This window comes from Saccopteryx bilineata, chromosome 5 (genome assembly GCF_036850765.1).
Source record: "Saccopteryx bilineata isolate mSacBil1 chromosome 5, mSacBil1_pri_phased_curated, whole genome shotgun sequence".
NCBI classification, from domain to species: Eukaryota; Metazoa; Chordata; class Mammalia; order Chiroptera; family Emballonuridae; genus Saccopteryx; species Saccopteryx bilineata.
Window position 1 is genome coordinate 155735663 of NC_089494.1, and position 14853 is coordinate 155750515.

A 14853-nucleotide genomic window follows, 5' to 3' on the forward strand; every position below is an offset into this window, starting at 1 on the left:
TGAAAACATTAGGATTCTTTCTGCTGAGATGAGGTCATCTTTCATTATAATTCTTTTAAAGAGAATTAAGTGTTTAGAGTAACTCTCAAAGCTCTGGGCAGGTACATCTATTCCAAAATATTTTCTTCCAGATTGCTGATTCCCTATGGTTCCAGTTTCATCTATTTTTATTCCCTAAGGATGTTCTGGAATTAATTTAAATCCTGCAGCTGAATGAACACCACCAGCAAAATCAAGGAGTTTGTCCTAGAATAAGTATTACCACTCCTACCAATATTTTTTTAAAGTGTGCACTTTAAAAAAAAATATTGTTCTTAATAGATTGCCCCATTTAAAATGAACTGAAATTTTATAATTTTTCAGAACATTCAATAATTAAACAAGAATCACACTATCCAAATACTGATCTCTCTACTTTGTTGAGAGCTGAGAATACAAATTAAAAGAACTCCTCAAGAGTAGGATTTTTAGGCTAAGTAGTAATTCATACACTTGAATTACTTTTCCTTCTTTAGCTCTTTGTCCAGGCACAATGAAAAACTGGTGATAAAGGATGTTGAGTTTCCTGGGGGTTGACACAATGAGTAAGGTCATATGCTATGATATCAGTGTATAAAGAGGGCAAAGAATCTTTCAAAGGCTATTTCAGAAACTTCTTACTAAGGAAGCAACTCAACACTTATATGGAGGCAGGTGGTGTTGGTGCCAACAGCACAGATTTGGGAATTACATAGATTAGTCTAAATTCATGGTCAGAAGCTTTCTAGACACATAAATTGTCTGAGTCCCAGTTTCTATACCTTTGAAATAAAGATATTTAAACTTACCTTAAAGGTGTCTCATAAGGACAAAATAAAATCCAACATATATATATATATAAAGGACTAAGCAGGGTAGCACATGCAAGATGCAGAAATGAGTTCCACATAAGTGTGACCTTTTGCTCCACCCACTCAAGCACACGAATATTTCTATTGATAGTTGCACTGAAGTGGTTCCTATCCCTTTAGTAGAGTTTAAAGCTCTCAGAAGTAAGTTAACCATTTGGACCATTTGTGACCATTTAGGATTTCATTAAATATGTTTCCAATAGAGCACTACCCAGTAATCTAGCAGTATTCCTTGTTTTCTTAGACCATTGAAAACTAATTAGAATTTTTTTTTTTAAAAAAAAACAAAAGCCAAAACTAGAACAGAATATAAAATTCTGAAACACAATTAATTTGCATTGTCCATTTGGACAGGTACATAAGGAAATAACAGACTTTGCCTAATGGTTGTGCACAATGAATACACACCTGGCATTTCTGAGTTCCAATGAGTGAACTGAACTTCCTCCCCAATGGTCCACTGGTAGTTCCCTTTGTGTTGTACATCTGAAAGCCCTGTCCAAAAATACTTATCAGGCCTCAATCCAATCAAACTGGTTAGAAAGGCTTGCTCATATCTAAAAAGCAATAATAATAAATAAATAAATGTTAAGTAATTAAACTACATTTTAGAAATATTTATGTAAATTCTTAAAATTATCAGTAGGATATATATATCATTTCTATGAGCTATGATTTAGTAGATAACTCCAACGTATTTCATTATATTTATGTGTCATTATATTATGCAGTGTTCACTAAGGAAATGTGATCTTATGAGGGAAAAATACAACACAGCAGAATGAATACATTTATTTAAATATACTCAAATCACTCCTCTCTATTCTCACCAATTCCTCTGCCCTTCTCAACATATAAGAGAATGCTGAAAAGCCAAAGGATAAAACCATAGCATTTGCAAATACATTGTTTAAAAATGAGTCCACTTTTCAAACATTTCTAATATTCTGCACGATTTTTGGTTTAGTAAGCTGAAAGGTCATAATATTATCAAGGATGATACAAATAGAAACATCTGGGTGGATTTTCCCCTCAATTTCATTCTTATATCTACACTCAGAAACAGAAAACTATCCAGAAATATAGAGGAGCAGACATTCAATCTCTAGATAAAACTGGGAGCAGATCACAAATTTCAACATCTTCTTTCTTTTTGAATCTCATCTATGTATCTGGCATAATATGCTAATAATACAATTTGGTTAGTAAAGGAACCAAGGTTGGTCTTAGTTGATAACACTAGACAATGAGGCAGCAATGAAGGCAAAACTCTCTCTCTGGGGCAAAGGAGAAGTAATGCCCAACGTTTCCAGGAACACAGGAAGGTCGGGATAACTCCAGAAAGCAGAGAGGGAAACACAGAGAAAGCCACAGAAACAGAACATTTGTTTGACCCTAGACTGAATAATTCCATGTCCTAAACCAAACAAACCAAAAAAATTTAAGGTTCCAAACTCAATTTGTCTTAAATGTCTAAAAAAACAAATTTAACCACAGAGTTAGTGAGCTCCTGAATATAAACACCATAGAAATCACAAAGAAAAACAAACCTAAAATATAAAATATAAGGTAATCTCTGCTCCAACAGACCAAAGGATCAACTACAGTGCAGAGCAGAACATGCCTGCACCTTACATGAAGGTGTGTAGCTCATCTTGTCACAAGATAAAAAGTATCTATGTTCTCATTTTCAGGGGCTCCCATTATATCATTGGGCTACATTGTATTAGACATTTAATTGTCCATGAAAGAAGGATGTGGATAGAAATACAAGTTCTTTGTAAAGACTATACAAATTCTATTACATCTTTCATGTTTATAAAAGGATTGGGTTCATACCAATAGCATCTACATTTTATTGAGTCTGCCTTACAAGGCCAATAAATACAACTTATTGTACTAAAACTCAATACTAATTTACTTTTCTACTGCAAATGACATGGACATTTTAAATTCTCTTTTAGTTTTTGCTCAGCAAGAGAAACTGATATCAAAATAAACAGACAGCCAACTAAATGGGAACTGATATTTTCAAACAACAGCTCAGATAAGGGCCTAATATCCAAAATTTACAAAGAACTCATAAAACTCAACAACAAACAAACAAACAATCCAATAAAAAAATGGGAAGAGGACATGAACAGACACTTCTCCCAGGAAGAAATACAAATGGCCAACAGATATATGAAAAGATGCTCAGCTTCATTAGTTATTAGAGAAATGCAAATCAAAACTACAATGAGATATCACCTCACCCCTGTTAGATTAGCTATTATCAACAAGACGGGTAATAGCAAATGTTGGAGAGGCTGTGGAGAAGAAGGAACCCTCATACACTGTTGGTGGGAATGTAAAGTAGTACAACCATAATGGAGGAAAGTATGGTGGTTCCTCAAAAAACTGCAAATAGAACTACCTTATGACCCAGCAATCCCTCTACTGGGTATATACCCCAAAACCTCAGAATCATTGATACGTAAAGACACATGTAGCCCTATTTTCATTGCAGCACTGTTCACAGTGGCCAAGACATGGAAACAACCAAAAAGCCCTTCAATAGAAGACTGGATAAAGAAGATGTGGCACATATACACTATGGAATACTACTCAGCCATAAGAAATGATGACATCAGATCATTTACAGCAAAATGGTGGGATCTTGATAACATTATACGGAGTGAAATAAGTAAATCAGAAAAAAACAAGAACTACATGATTCCATACATTGGTGGAACATAAAAACGAGACTAAGAGACATGGACAAGAGAGTGGTGGTTACCAGGGGTGGGGGGGGGGGAGGACGCAGGAGGGAGGGAGGGAGAGAGTTAGGGGAGGGGGAGGGGCACAGAGAAAACTAGATAGAGGGTGACGGAGGACAATTTGTCTCTGGGTGAGGAGTATGCAACATAATTTAATGACAAGATGACCTAGACATGTTTTCTTTGAATATATGTACCCTGAATTATTAATGTCATCCCATTAACATTAATAAAAATTTATAAAAATAAAAAAATAAAAAATTCTCTTTTAAGTTTCTCCTGGACTTATTCCAGTCCTTTGCAAACAGTAGAGGAAAACAAATAAACACTGAAATCTTTAAAATTGATGGGACTTTAGAGGTCAAAAGTTACATAAAATCCATATGCCTTTTTTGACCTATAAGTCCAGTAAACTTACCAAAAAGAGAAAAAAAGAAAAAAACATGAAGGAAAGGGAAAAATGAATAAAATATTTAGTAAACCCTCTGATCTCTTTTTTGGTGGAAAAAAGTGGTAAATATAGAAAGTGGGGTTTTTGAGCAGAAAATGTTTACTTATTTGTTCTGCTTCAAAAAAGTGACATATCAGAAAAAGTTAGATCAATAAATTACATTTACTAGAGTATTAGTAAACAGTCTGAATATTGTTTTATAGTACTAAAGCAGCAAAATATTTTATAATGTTAGCAATGAAGAATTCAAATAAGAATATGTTTTTGAATTTGCTTTTGCAAACCATGCCTCACGATCCTATGTAATTTACTCAGAAATTAGAGCACATTGATACTTGGGTTTTTCTGATAACTTTTCATCATTTGACATTTAAAAATAAAATTAAAATTATTGCATACCTGTCTTCAACAGTTGTTAGGTAAGCCAACTCATTCACACAGGTTTGGTTTGCTTCTGCAAATGTTACAAGTTTGTTTCCAATCATATAGCAGTAGAAGCCATATCTTTTCCAGCCCTATAAATGTTATCAAGCAGATATTCACACATATTTATTAGGCAATATTTTAATGATTCCTTTATCATGAAACATAAATTGATAAATAGAACTAAAAGAACACAAACCTGAATAATTTGAAATGCAATGAAAATCATTTATAAATAAAGGAAACAGTAGTATGTTATCCCTCATATGACAAATTATGACATAAAATGGGGGAACAGTCATTCTCTCAACTTCTGAGGCATCCTCCAACAAAATGATTTGCGAAATGTTTACTAATGCAACTGAACAGAATGGTTAAGATTTTGGTTTTAGAATAAATAACCACAGGAAATAATTCGCAAATGAGCAAGTTTTGTTACCTATTGAGGCTGACCGTAGGTAGTGAGTGCAAAGCCTATCATCTGGTCCTAGGAGAATACTCAACAAATTTCTGGCAACATGATTTAGCATAGTTCCACTCCCATACTTCAACCACAGAGAAAGGTTAAATAAAAGCATAACAAATAAACAAAAAATCCACACTAGAGTTTGAGAAATAGAAGGCAAAATTTCCAGGTACCAAAACATAGTAGAAAGCTAAAAGCTGGAATGGAAAATGCATCAGCTGAGACTGAGTGTTGTCTAGAGTGTATCAAACCTAGATCAAGGCGCTAAGGTCTAGGGTCCGGGGTTTTAATGCCACACAGACAAGAACCTTGGCCATCAGTCCAGCTGAGGCAGGAGATGGAACTGGAATTTTTGCATAAAGATGATACCCATTAAGTAGTCCTTTGTGAAAGGAAAGTGAAAAAACTGCCCACAGAACCGAGAAATAATAGATTCTTGTCATCGGCCTGGGCTGCTGGGCACAGGGAAAAAAAATCTTCTGTTTGGAAATGAATACCATCTCTGTGCCACAGATGGGTGCTGGTCCCCACTTTACAATATTCACACTGGATGAGAATTCACAGCCAAAGCAAAAAGTAAAACTTGGTTTACAAAAAAGAGGATTCTCTAGTCACTCGGAGAAATAAATGCAAAACTACACAACAGAAATATTTCTACAACACCAGTCATGTGAAATTATGACATTGAGGATTGGGGTAGAGATGGGTAGGGGCTAATAAAAAAATACAAATCATGTAAGAAAATCTGTCATTTTAAGGAAGAGTTAATAATTAAACATAAAGCATTTGGAAAAATATAAAAATAAGTATGATTGAGATGTTTTATGTGCAAAAAAAGGAATAAAATCAATAATAAAATATCAAAATGCTATAAAGAAAAAACAAAATTATTTGAAAACACAAAATATAGAATTTGAAGAAAACAAAAATGTAAAGTTAAAAAGTAAAACTCCTCCTGACCAGGCAATGGTGCAGTGGATAGAGCATTGGACTGGGACAGCAGAGGACCAGGTTCAAAAACCCAAGGTCGCAGCTTGAGTGCAGGCTCATCCAGGGGTAGTCAACCTTTTTTTTTTTTTTTTTTTTTAATTTTATTTATTCATTTTTAGAGAGGAGAGAGACAGAGAGAGAGAAGGGAGGAGGAGCTGGAAGCATCAACTCCCATATGTGCCCTGACCAGGCAAGCCCAGGGTTTCGAACCGGCGACCTCAGCATTTCCAGGTCGACGCTTTATCCACTGCGCCACCACAGGTCAGGTGGTAGTCAACCTTTTTATAAAAACCTCCCACTTTTGCAATGCTGGTCAACCTGGTCCCTAACGCCCACTAGTGGGCATTCCAGCTTTCATGGTGGGCAGTAGTGGAGCAACCAACCTGGTAGGGACCAGGTTGACCAGCACTGCAAAAGTGGTTGGTTTTTATAAAAAGGTTGACTACCCCTGTAAAGACAGGCTCACCAGTTTGAAGCTCAAGGTCACTGGCTTAAGCAAGGGATCACTCACTCTGTTGTAACCACCCCCCCAATCAAGGCACATATGAGAAAGCAATCAATGAACAACTAAGGAGACTAATGAGCCTCAATGAAGAATTGATGCTTCTCATCTCTCTCCCTTCCTGTCTGTTTGTGCCCCCGCCCAGACTCCGTCACACAAAAAAGTAAAACTCCAAAATTGAAGACAAATCAAATTTTAGAAATTAAAATAAAATAAAAATAGCTTTTCTTTTCAGATGATTTTCAAACTGATTAATAAGAAAAGGAAAGAAGTTAACAAGCTTATAATGCATTTCATACAAGACATACTCAAACTTCTGCCTTATACTGTACAATATAGCTAGAGAATTATAGTTCACTGTGGTCATTCTCTACATAAACTACATGAAAATGAAATATCCCTCAAAAAAAAAAAAACACCTAATGGCCAGATTAAATGTGGAAAATAGGGTTTCAGAAAATTGGAGAAATGTAGCAGAGAAATTAAAATATTAAAAGAGGTTAGAAGACATATTGATTGAAAGTAGAATAAGAACATCCTAGATAAGCTTCAGAAGTACTGAATAAAATTAATGACATAAATAAAGACAGTTTTTAAGAATTGAAAAATAGGTACAAGTCCCTCAGATGAAGAGGCATACTGAGTAGCAAACAGAACCAATAAAATCCAAATCTACCATATTTCCCCATGTATAAGATGCACCTTAATTTGGGGGCCAAAATTTGGGAAAAAAAATGTATTACATAAAATTATCAAATTCAAGTTTTATTCATAATAAAATTCATATAACTCCTCATCTGCATGAAAAAGTAGAAAATGCAAGTTTAAAAATCTACAACCACTGTATAAGACACACCCAGTTTCCAGACCCCAAATTTTTTGAAAAAGGGTGGGTCTTTTTTTGGTGGGGGACAGAGACAGAGAGGGACAGAGAGAGGAACAGAGAGAGAGACAGACTGAAAGGGAGAGTGATGAGAAGTGCCTCAATTCTTTGTTGAGGCACCTTAGTTTTTCAATGATTGCTTTCTCATATGTGCCTTGACCGAGGGGAGGGGGCGGGCACTACAGCAGACCATGTGAACCCTGGTTCAATTCAGCAACCTTGGGTTCAAGCTGGTGAGCCTTGCTCAAACCAGATGAGCCCGTGTTCAAGCTGGCGACCTTCGGGTTTCGAACCCAGGTCCTCCATGTCCCAGACCGATGCTTCATCCACTACGCCACCACCTGGTCAGGCAGGGTGGGTCTTATACATAGGGGCATATGGTAGATACATTGTCCTAAGCCTGCAGAATGACAAAAACAATGAAATCTTAAAATCTATTAGAAAGAAAATATAGAGGACCCATTTTTTGAAAAGGAAGGACTAGTCTAATAATAGAAATTTCAATGAAAAAAAATAAAGGCCAGGAGAAAAATAATATATAAAGCACTGTCAGAAAACAGCTGTCAATTGGGAATTCTAAAATAACCTATTTAAATTATTATGCAGGGCGAGGATAAAGTCACATTTCCAGACAAAGACAGTGAGTTTTCCTCTCCCAGACTACCAGTGAAAGAACTCCTGAAATATTTCCTTTGGCAAGAGCAATTCTAAATCTGGAGGAGTGAATGGGCTAAAAGTCTACAGTGAGCATAGAAATCAATACATGTCTTAGTAAATCCAGTTCTAATTGCCTGTACAAATAGCTAAGATAATTAATTGGGTGTGAGAAGTTAAATCATGGAATATGAATAAGATATGTGTTTTAGTTAATAGTGTTGTATGCATGTCAATTATCTGGTTGTGATTAAGTCCACTAGTTAGATGAAATGTTATCATTGGAGGAAGCAAAGTAGATGATAGAGAGATTTTAAGTGCTTGTTTTTTTTTTCAATTTCTTGTGAGTTTAACATTTTTTCAAATTAAATTTCTTTAAGTTTAAATATAATAATAATTTTCATTTTTTTTCAGCAAGCTGAGAGAGATTACTGAATAACTTTAACTTCAAGTCTGGAATGCATACTAAAAATGTAAGTTTAACCATTTAAAAAAAAAAGGGGAATGTATGAATCCTAAATGTGTAGAAAAGAAAAATGGGATAAAGAGATTTAATAGAACCAATGGGATGAGGAAAAGAGAAAAAAGAAAATGGAATGGTCAACAAAATAAAGTACAAAATAAGATGGTAGAGGTTAATTTAGATATATAATACATAAGTAAAACAAATTTAAACTCATGTTTGCCAGTTAAAAGCCAGAATTCCTCAAATTAGATTAAAAATAAAAATGCAGGTATATATTTACAAGAATTGCTCTTAAAATAGAATGATTAAAAACAATTAGTTGGGCCCGACCAGGTGGTGGCACAGTGGATAGAGCATTGGACTGGGATGTGGAGGACCCAAGTTCGAAACCCTGAGGTTGCTGGCCCGAGCATGGGCTCATCCAGCTTGAGTGAGGGGTCATTGGCTTGAGTGTGGGATCATAGACATGACCCCAGGGTTGCTGGCTTGAGCCCAAAGGTCACTGGCTTGAAACCCAAGGTTATTGGCTTGAGCAAGGAGTCACTCGCTCTGATATAGCCCCCCTGGTCAAGGCACATATGTGAAAGCAATCAATGAACAACTAAGTAGCTACAACAAAGAATTGATGCTTCTCATCTCTTCCTTTCCTGTCTGTCTGTCCCCGTCTGTCCCTCTCTCTGTCTCTGTCAAAAAACAAACAAAAAAGTTAGTTGAAAAAAGAGATTCTAGGGCAACATCAAGCAAAAAAAATTTCTCCAGTAATATTAATATTATTTAAAATTAACTTTATAATTGAAAAGCATTATTATGAATAAAATAATTATATAATTAAAGACTGATTTATCAGGAAGATATAACACAGACCAAAGTACATAAAGTAAAAATTGACAGAACTACAAGGAGAATATTTTGTCAAGCAGAAAAAATATTAGAAATATAGAATATCTAGATAAGGTAATTGCTAAATTTAATCTATTAAAAATATATATACCCCTGAACCCAGTTATCAAAGATCATCCTGTTCAGCACATATAAAATATTTACAAAAATTGACTATGAACTAGAATCTTAACAAATAACAAAAATACTAGGCCCTGGCCATTGGCTCAGTGGATAGACCTCCGGCCCAGCATATGGATGTCCCTGACACTGAGGAAAGTTCCATTGGAGCGCATCAGCCTCAGGCACTAAAAATAGCTTGGTACTCAAGCATTGACCCTAGATGGGGTTGCCAGGTGGATCCTGGTCAGGGCACATGTGGGAGTCTGCCTCACTATTTCCCCTCCTCTCATCATTAGAAAAAATCCTGTATTTTCACAATGCAAGAAAATTAATATCAACAGTACCTGCCAATTATTTAGAAACTAAAAAACAAACAAAAACCCCATCACTATCAACATACACATGCATATGCACACACAGAGACACTTCTAAATCATTCTTAGGTCAAAGAAATCTTAATGGAAATAAAAAATATTTAGAATCAAATCGTAATAAAATACTACATAACAAAACTCGGTAGCTGTTTCATGCCTTCTGTTACACCTTTTATTTCTGTAAGCTTTTTACAAAACATTCATTTTAATATCCATTAAATTCTATTATTTAATGTCCTGGTGGTATATCTTATATTTTTGAATTTTAAACTCATCTGTGAGATTCCTAGTCAGCCTGGAAAAAGAAAATTCATATATGTATCTGTCTGACATCCTGGAATATAAGCAACTCAGGACCACTTTATGTTGATTTCTTAGCTCAGTGTTTCCTGCACATGTAAGCAATGAACTGAAAGCTGAATCCCTAATCAGTATCACAACAGGCCTATGAGTCTGGAAGTCTGAATTTTCAAAAAGATCCCTACACCACCCAGTGTCCAGGCCCAGACACACATACACACACATACACACACACACACACACAGCTGTCTTGGCTGGTGAGGGGATCTTTTTCTAGTCTTCTCAGCTCTTTGAGGAAGTCATTGTCTAAAGCAGGTGTTTTTAAACTGGCCAAAATTATTTAATATCTCTGAGCTTCAGTGTCCTATTCTATCTAATTAGGAATATAACATTTATCCTTTAAAATCAATGAGAGCATAATAACTGTATTTGGCAAATAGTTGCCTTATTAAAATATTTTTCTATTGGTATCTTAATGATTAAATTGGATTATATCAGATTATAGATATAATAATTAATAGACTGTACATATAACTTTGATTATATGGAAGTAATAAAATTTAAAGATTGTTTATTTTTTTATAAAAAGTTACAATAACATATGTGAGGCAAACGAGTTTGTAAAAATTGTATTTTTTAAGTTCGCTCACTTTTAGTGTTAAAAAATGGCACTGTGCAGTGCCAGGTATGTGATCTGTGAAATTGCAAATTACCTTCCTGCTTGGGAAAGGCCATTGTCTTGTTAATGTTTGCTGGAGGAGAGGTTTTTGCGCTAGAAAGTATTGAAAAGAGAAAGAAGGAGAGGCAGAAGGAAGCCATTTTTGCAGTTTGGAGAGAGAAGGTGTGCAGATGGGGAACCAGAGGTGAGGGGCTTTTGCGAGCTCCACTGAGACTGGTGAAGCCTTTGATTCCAGGAGGAACCGGAGAAGAGTCTGTGGAACTGGATAATGTGTCAGTGGCTTTGGGAGCCCTGTGTATTTCCTCGCCGGCCATTGGGAGATTTGAATGAAGGAATGGCCCACCGTTTTTTGGCTCTACTGTTTCTTTACTGTCTGCCTGAATTCAATGAGAACCTGCACATGAATGGCCATGATGGTCGTGACTGCTGGCTATACAACACACAATCTCCTATATATACATATGATTAAGCAAAGAATATATGTTAATCAGAAATTTATAAATGGAAATATTTATCAGAAATATTATAAATGGAAAAGTGACTAAGGATTGTTTGCTATCTGCACCTTAAGGTTATCTACTGGAAATGCCCTTGACAACTCGTAGGGTCATATCAATATCTCAATGACATTTTGTCCAATGACCTGCCTTAATCTTGCTACCCTCTGTAGACCCCATTTGGTGTGTCATTTTATCCCTGTTCTCTTTTCTCCAATTCCTATGACATTCTGAAAGGAGCTACTGACCACACATACCCCATGTAATCTGTCAATAACACCTGCACAAGACTTTAGAAAGAACAAAACACTAACAATAAACTATTGAATTTTAAGCAGCTGAAACATTTGGCTATCTATGACAGTAATAAAGTACTTTCTCAGGCAAAAATAAAACCAAGTGTATCATATACTATCAGCTGATGTGAGGTCATTATATAGGTCTGTACTCACTTTCCCGCAGCCTGTGTTTTCTTCCTCTCTTCCTGGTGTTTCAGCTAGAGATTTTTTCTTACAGATGTAGCCAAGAGGATGCTCGCAGGTTCGATCTGCCCAGTAACCATCCTGCAGAAAGCAAAGAGGAAAAAGTTACTGATTATTGGTTGTTTGACTTTGATGCTATTTTCTTGTAATTGTGCATCAAAAAAGGAAAACAAAGGATTTGAAGTTACTAAGACAAAATGACATATACACAAAGGAAAGGTTTTACAAACTGACAGCAAATTTGACTGTGGCCACAAAGATTGGAGCCTCAATGTTTTAATATCTTATTAGCTGTTTGACCCACTGTTAAAAGGAATATTTTAATACTTGGCACCTACATGTAACCATAACATACACACACACACACACACACACACACACACACACACTCATGTAGCTCTCTGAGCACAGACTCCAGGCTATATGACCCAGACTTGATCTAAGTAGTCAGAGCAACCTGTTGAAATAACCAAAGCTGTGAATTTAGTCTGGATACAGAGGTGGGCAAAAGTAGGCTTAAAGTTGAGAGTTTATTCTTATATTATTACTTATTTATTATTTATTTGGGCATTTATGAGACTGTACCTAAGTGCACTGTGCCTTTGTGACATTCTTTGAAGTTGATAAAACTATTGTAATAATCATAACTGGCATGTCTTTTTTTCATGCAAATAACTGTGAAACTACTTTTGTCCACCCCCTACATGGCTCCATTTAGAACCCAGCACAGGAATATATCTGAGCATTAGTTACTGGTGAATTTCAACCTTGACCCAAAAGTTTCTGTTGGTTTCTTTTCTGGGCCTCTTGAAAATTAGACTGCTAAACAATTGAGAGAAATTCAAAAAATTTAATCTGAATTTTGGTTTAGCCTTGACCTATGTCAAATAACCTAGACTAGACACAATCTAAACAACGAGTAGTAAATGAGAAAAACTCCTTGTGGCTTTTGCTAATATGAGTCACGAAAGTCGCCTCACCTTGCCTTTCATCACAACGCAATCATCCTGCCTGTTGTATTCATGGCTTGGTTCTCCAAGAAGCCACCTGGTAAAAGTTACTGGGGAGTGATCAATCCATTCAAAGTACATTTGAATCTTGCTATCACTTAAGCCAATCCATAACTCATCATTTGGCTCTAAACAAGAAGAAAAACACAAAAGTAATTTACACAATTTTTATTTCAAAGATCAGAAGGTGATCAGGGGGTTATCAGGAAAGGAAGGCTCTCTGCTATCAACAATAGTTCTACTCTGTTGATAATGTAAACAACTGTGAGCTATACTTTATGTTGTCAATTTTAGTTTAACTGTGTAATATACTCTTTACATCATCAATGTGATTGTAATCTTTTGTTGTGCTTTGCAAAGTACATCTCCTGAGAGTTGTAAAAATGAAATTGAGGTGGGTCTATCATTACCCTCTATCTTGTGAAACTACTTTTTTTTTGTTATAAATAACTTTCCATAACAACTACACTCATTATGTTGGAAACATGACATTTCTGTATAAATCTATTTGACTATTATTAAATCTTATGTGTGTTTCAAAGTAAGTATTAAAAACCTTTCCTATTTTACTGACTGTGTTGTTATCAAGTGAAAAGTGATCAATACAGTAAAAAAAGAAAAGAAAAAATGCAGACCTGGGCTGGGTCCCAACATTTGGCACTTATTTATTTGTTTGTAAATATAAATGAATCTGAAATTATTTTCACCAGGAAATATCAGAAGAATCCAAATAGCAAATAAAGGTTAAAACAGAAACCACCAGGTCTAGATAAAAAATGTGATGATTTTGTTTTAAAACTCTATCATTTTTATTATGATTTTATCAGTAATTATAGTTCCAAAAATTCTAAATATCATAACTAAAGTGGGACAATGTTGAAGGCCTGGGACTTCATGGCTTAAAAACATATACAATTCCAAATTTTAAAAAAATGAATGAATACACATGCAATATTTACTTAATTGCACTAATGTGAATTTCATCATGAATGCTTGATTTACATTCTTTAAACCGTAAGATAAAATTACCTGCCAAAGGATTTTAAAGATGATTTTGCAGTAGAAAATGAGAGAAATGCCACATCACATAGGAATTTCCCTAAAAGGTTTAGTCTCCTCCTCCAAAAGTTGTGACTCAGCTTTGCTTTTGGAGAAGTCCCTGACTGGCCAGGCGCCAGCCCCACAGATGTTTCCAGTGCAGAAAGCGTGACTGACATTGCCAGAATGATCCCTTTCCTTTCACTTAATTTGGCAGATCATAATCTTTTTGAGCAGCCAATATAGGCTTCAAAATGACCCCTCAAGGATTAGTTTCAAGACTAATGAAAACCTAATTCCCAAGTCCCACAATTACAATAAAGTATTAAGCATTTTCTATAAACATTTTTCTCACTAAATTGTTCTCCCCCTCTAGCTTTGGTCATTTTGAAGCACAGCCTTGATCCCACAAAAATATATAATAAAGAATGTAAAGTTGTTAGGCTGAATTCTATAAATCAGTTAAGAAAGCCATCTGAGTTTAGTCATAATTTATGTGTGCAAGTCCCAAATTTTTCACTGTCTTTCCATGATTAACATATAAGATACTTCGATTAGCTAAAAAAAGGTTTCCTGGGCTTTTGATTTAGGAACTATTCTTTTAATTTTATAACTATTCTTTACTTTTATCAATATCATTTTCATTGTTTTAACCCTTTGAGTAGCACGAACGTTCATGTACGTCCTCGTGCCTCCTGACCATCCAGAGTAGGATTGTAACAAAAACTTTTATTTTAAAACTGTGTAAGGCAACATTAAAAAAAGAGACAAATGTATGTTCTTCTTGTTTCCATAAATTGGTTATCAAACAAACATGATTTTAATTTAACAAAACTAGAACTGGAATTGATTTCATTTTTTGAAAAAAAAAAAAACTCACTCTCAGGGGTCAACAAGCATGAAAAAAACTCACTACTCAAAAAGTTAATGAAATCCTTATCAATAATAAAAAAGAGAAGGCTTCCTTAGTGAAAATTTATGAATTCT

General features: G+C 35.1%; 1 protein-coding gene across 1 annotated transcript in view; it reads right to left on the reverse strand.

Moving 5' to 3' along the window:
• Positions 1 to 14853, reverse strand: part of MRC1 (mannose receptor C-type 1) — a 91393-nt gene that overhangs the window by 39589 nt on the left and 36951 nt on the right. The window contains exons 8-11 of the mRNA XM_066279099.1: positions 12799 to 12956; positions 11789 to 11899; positions 4500 to 4615; positions 1299 to 1447 (exon numbers count right to left, since the gene is read on the reverse strand). Of these exons, the coding sequence (XP_066135196.1) occupies positions 1299 to 1447; positions 4500 to 4615; positions 11789 to 11899; positions 12799 to 12956 (534 nt within the window). The remainder of the gene's footprint in view (positions 1 to 1298; positions 1448 to 4499; positions 4616 to 11788; positions 11900 to 12798; positions 12957 to 14853) is intronic.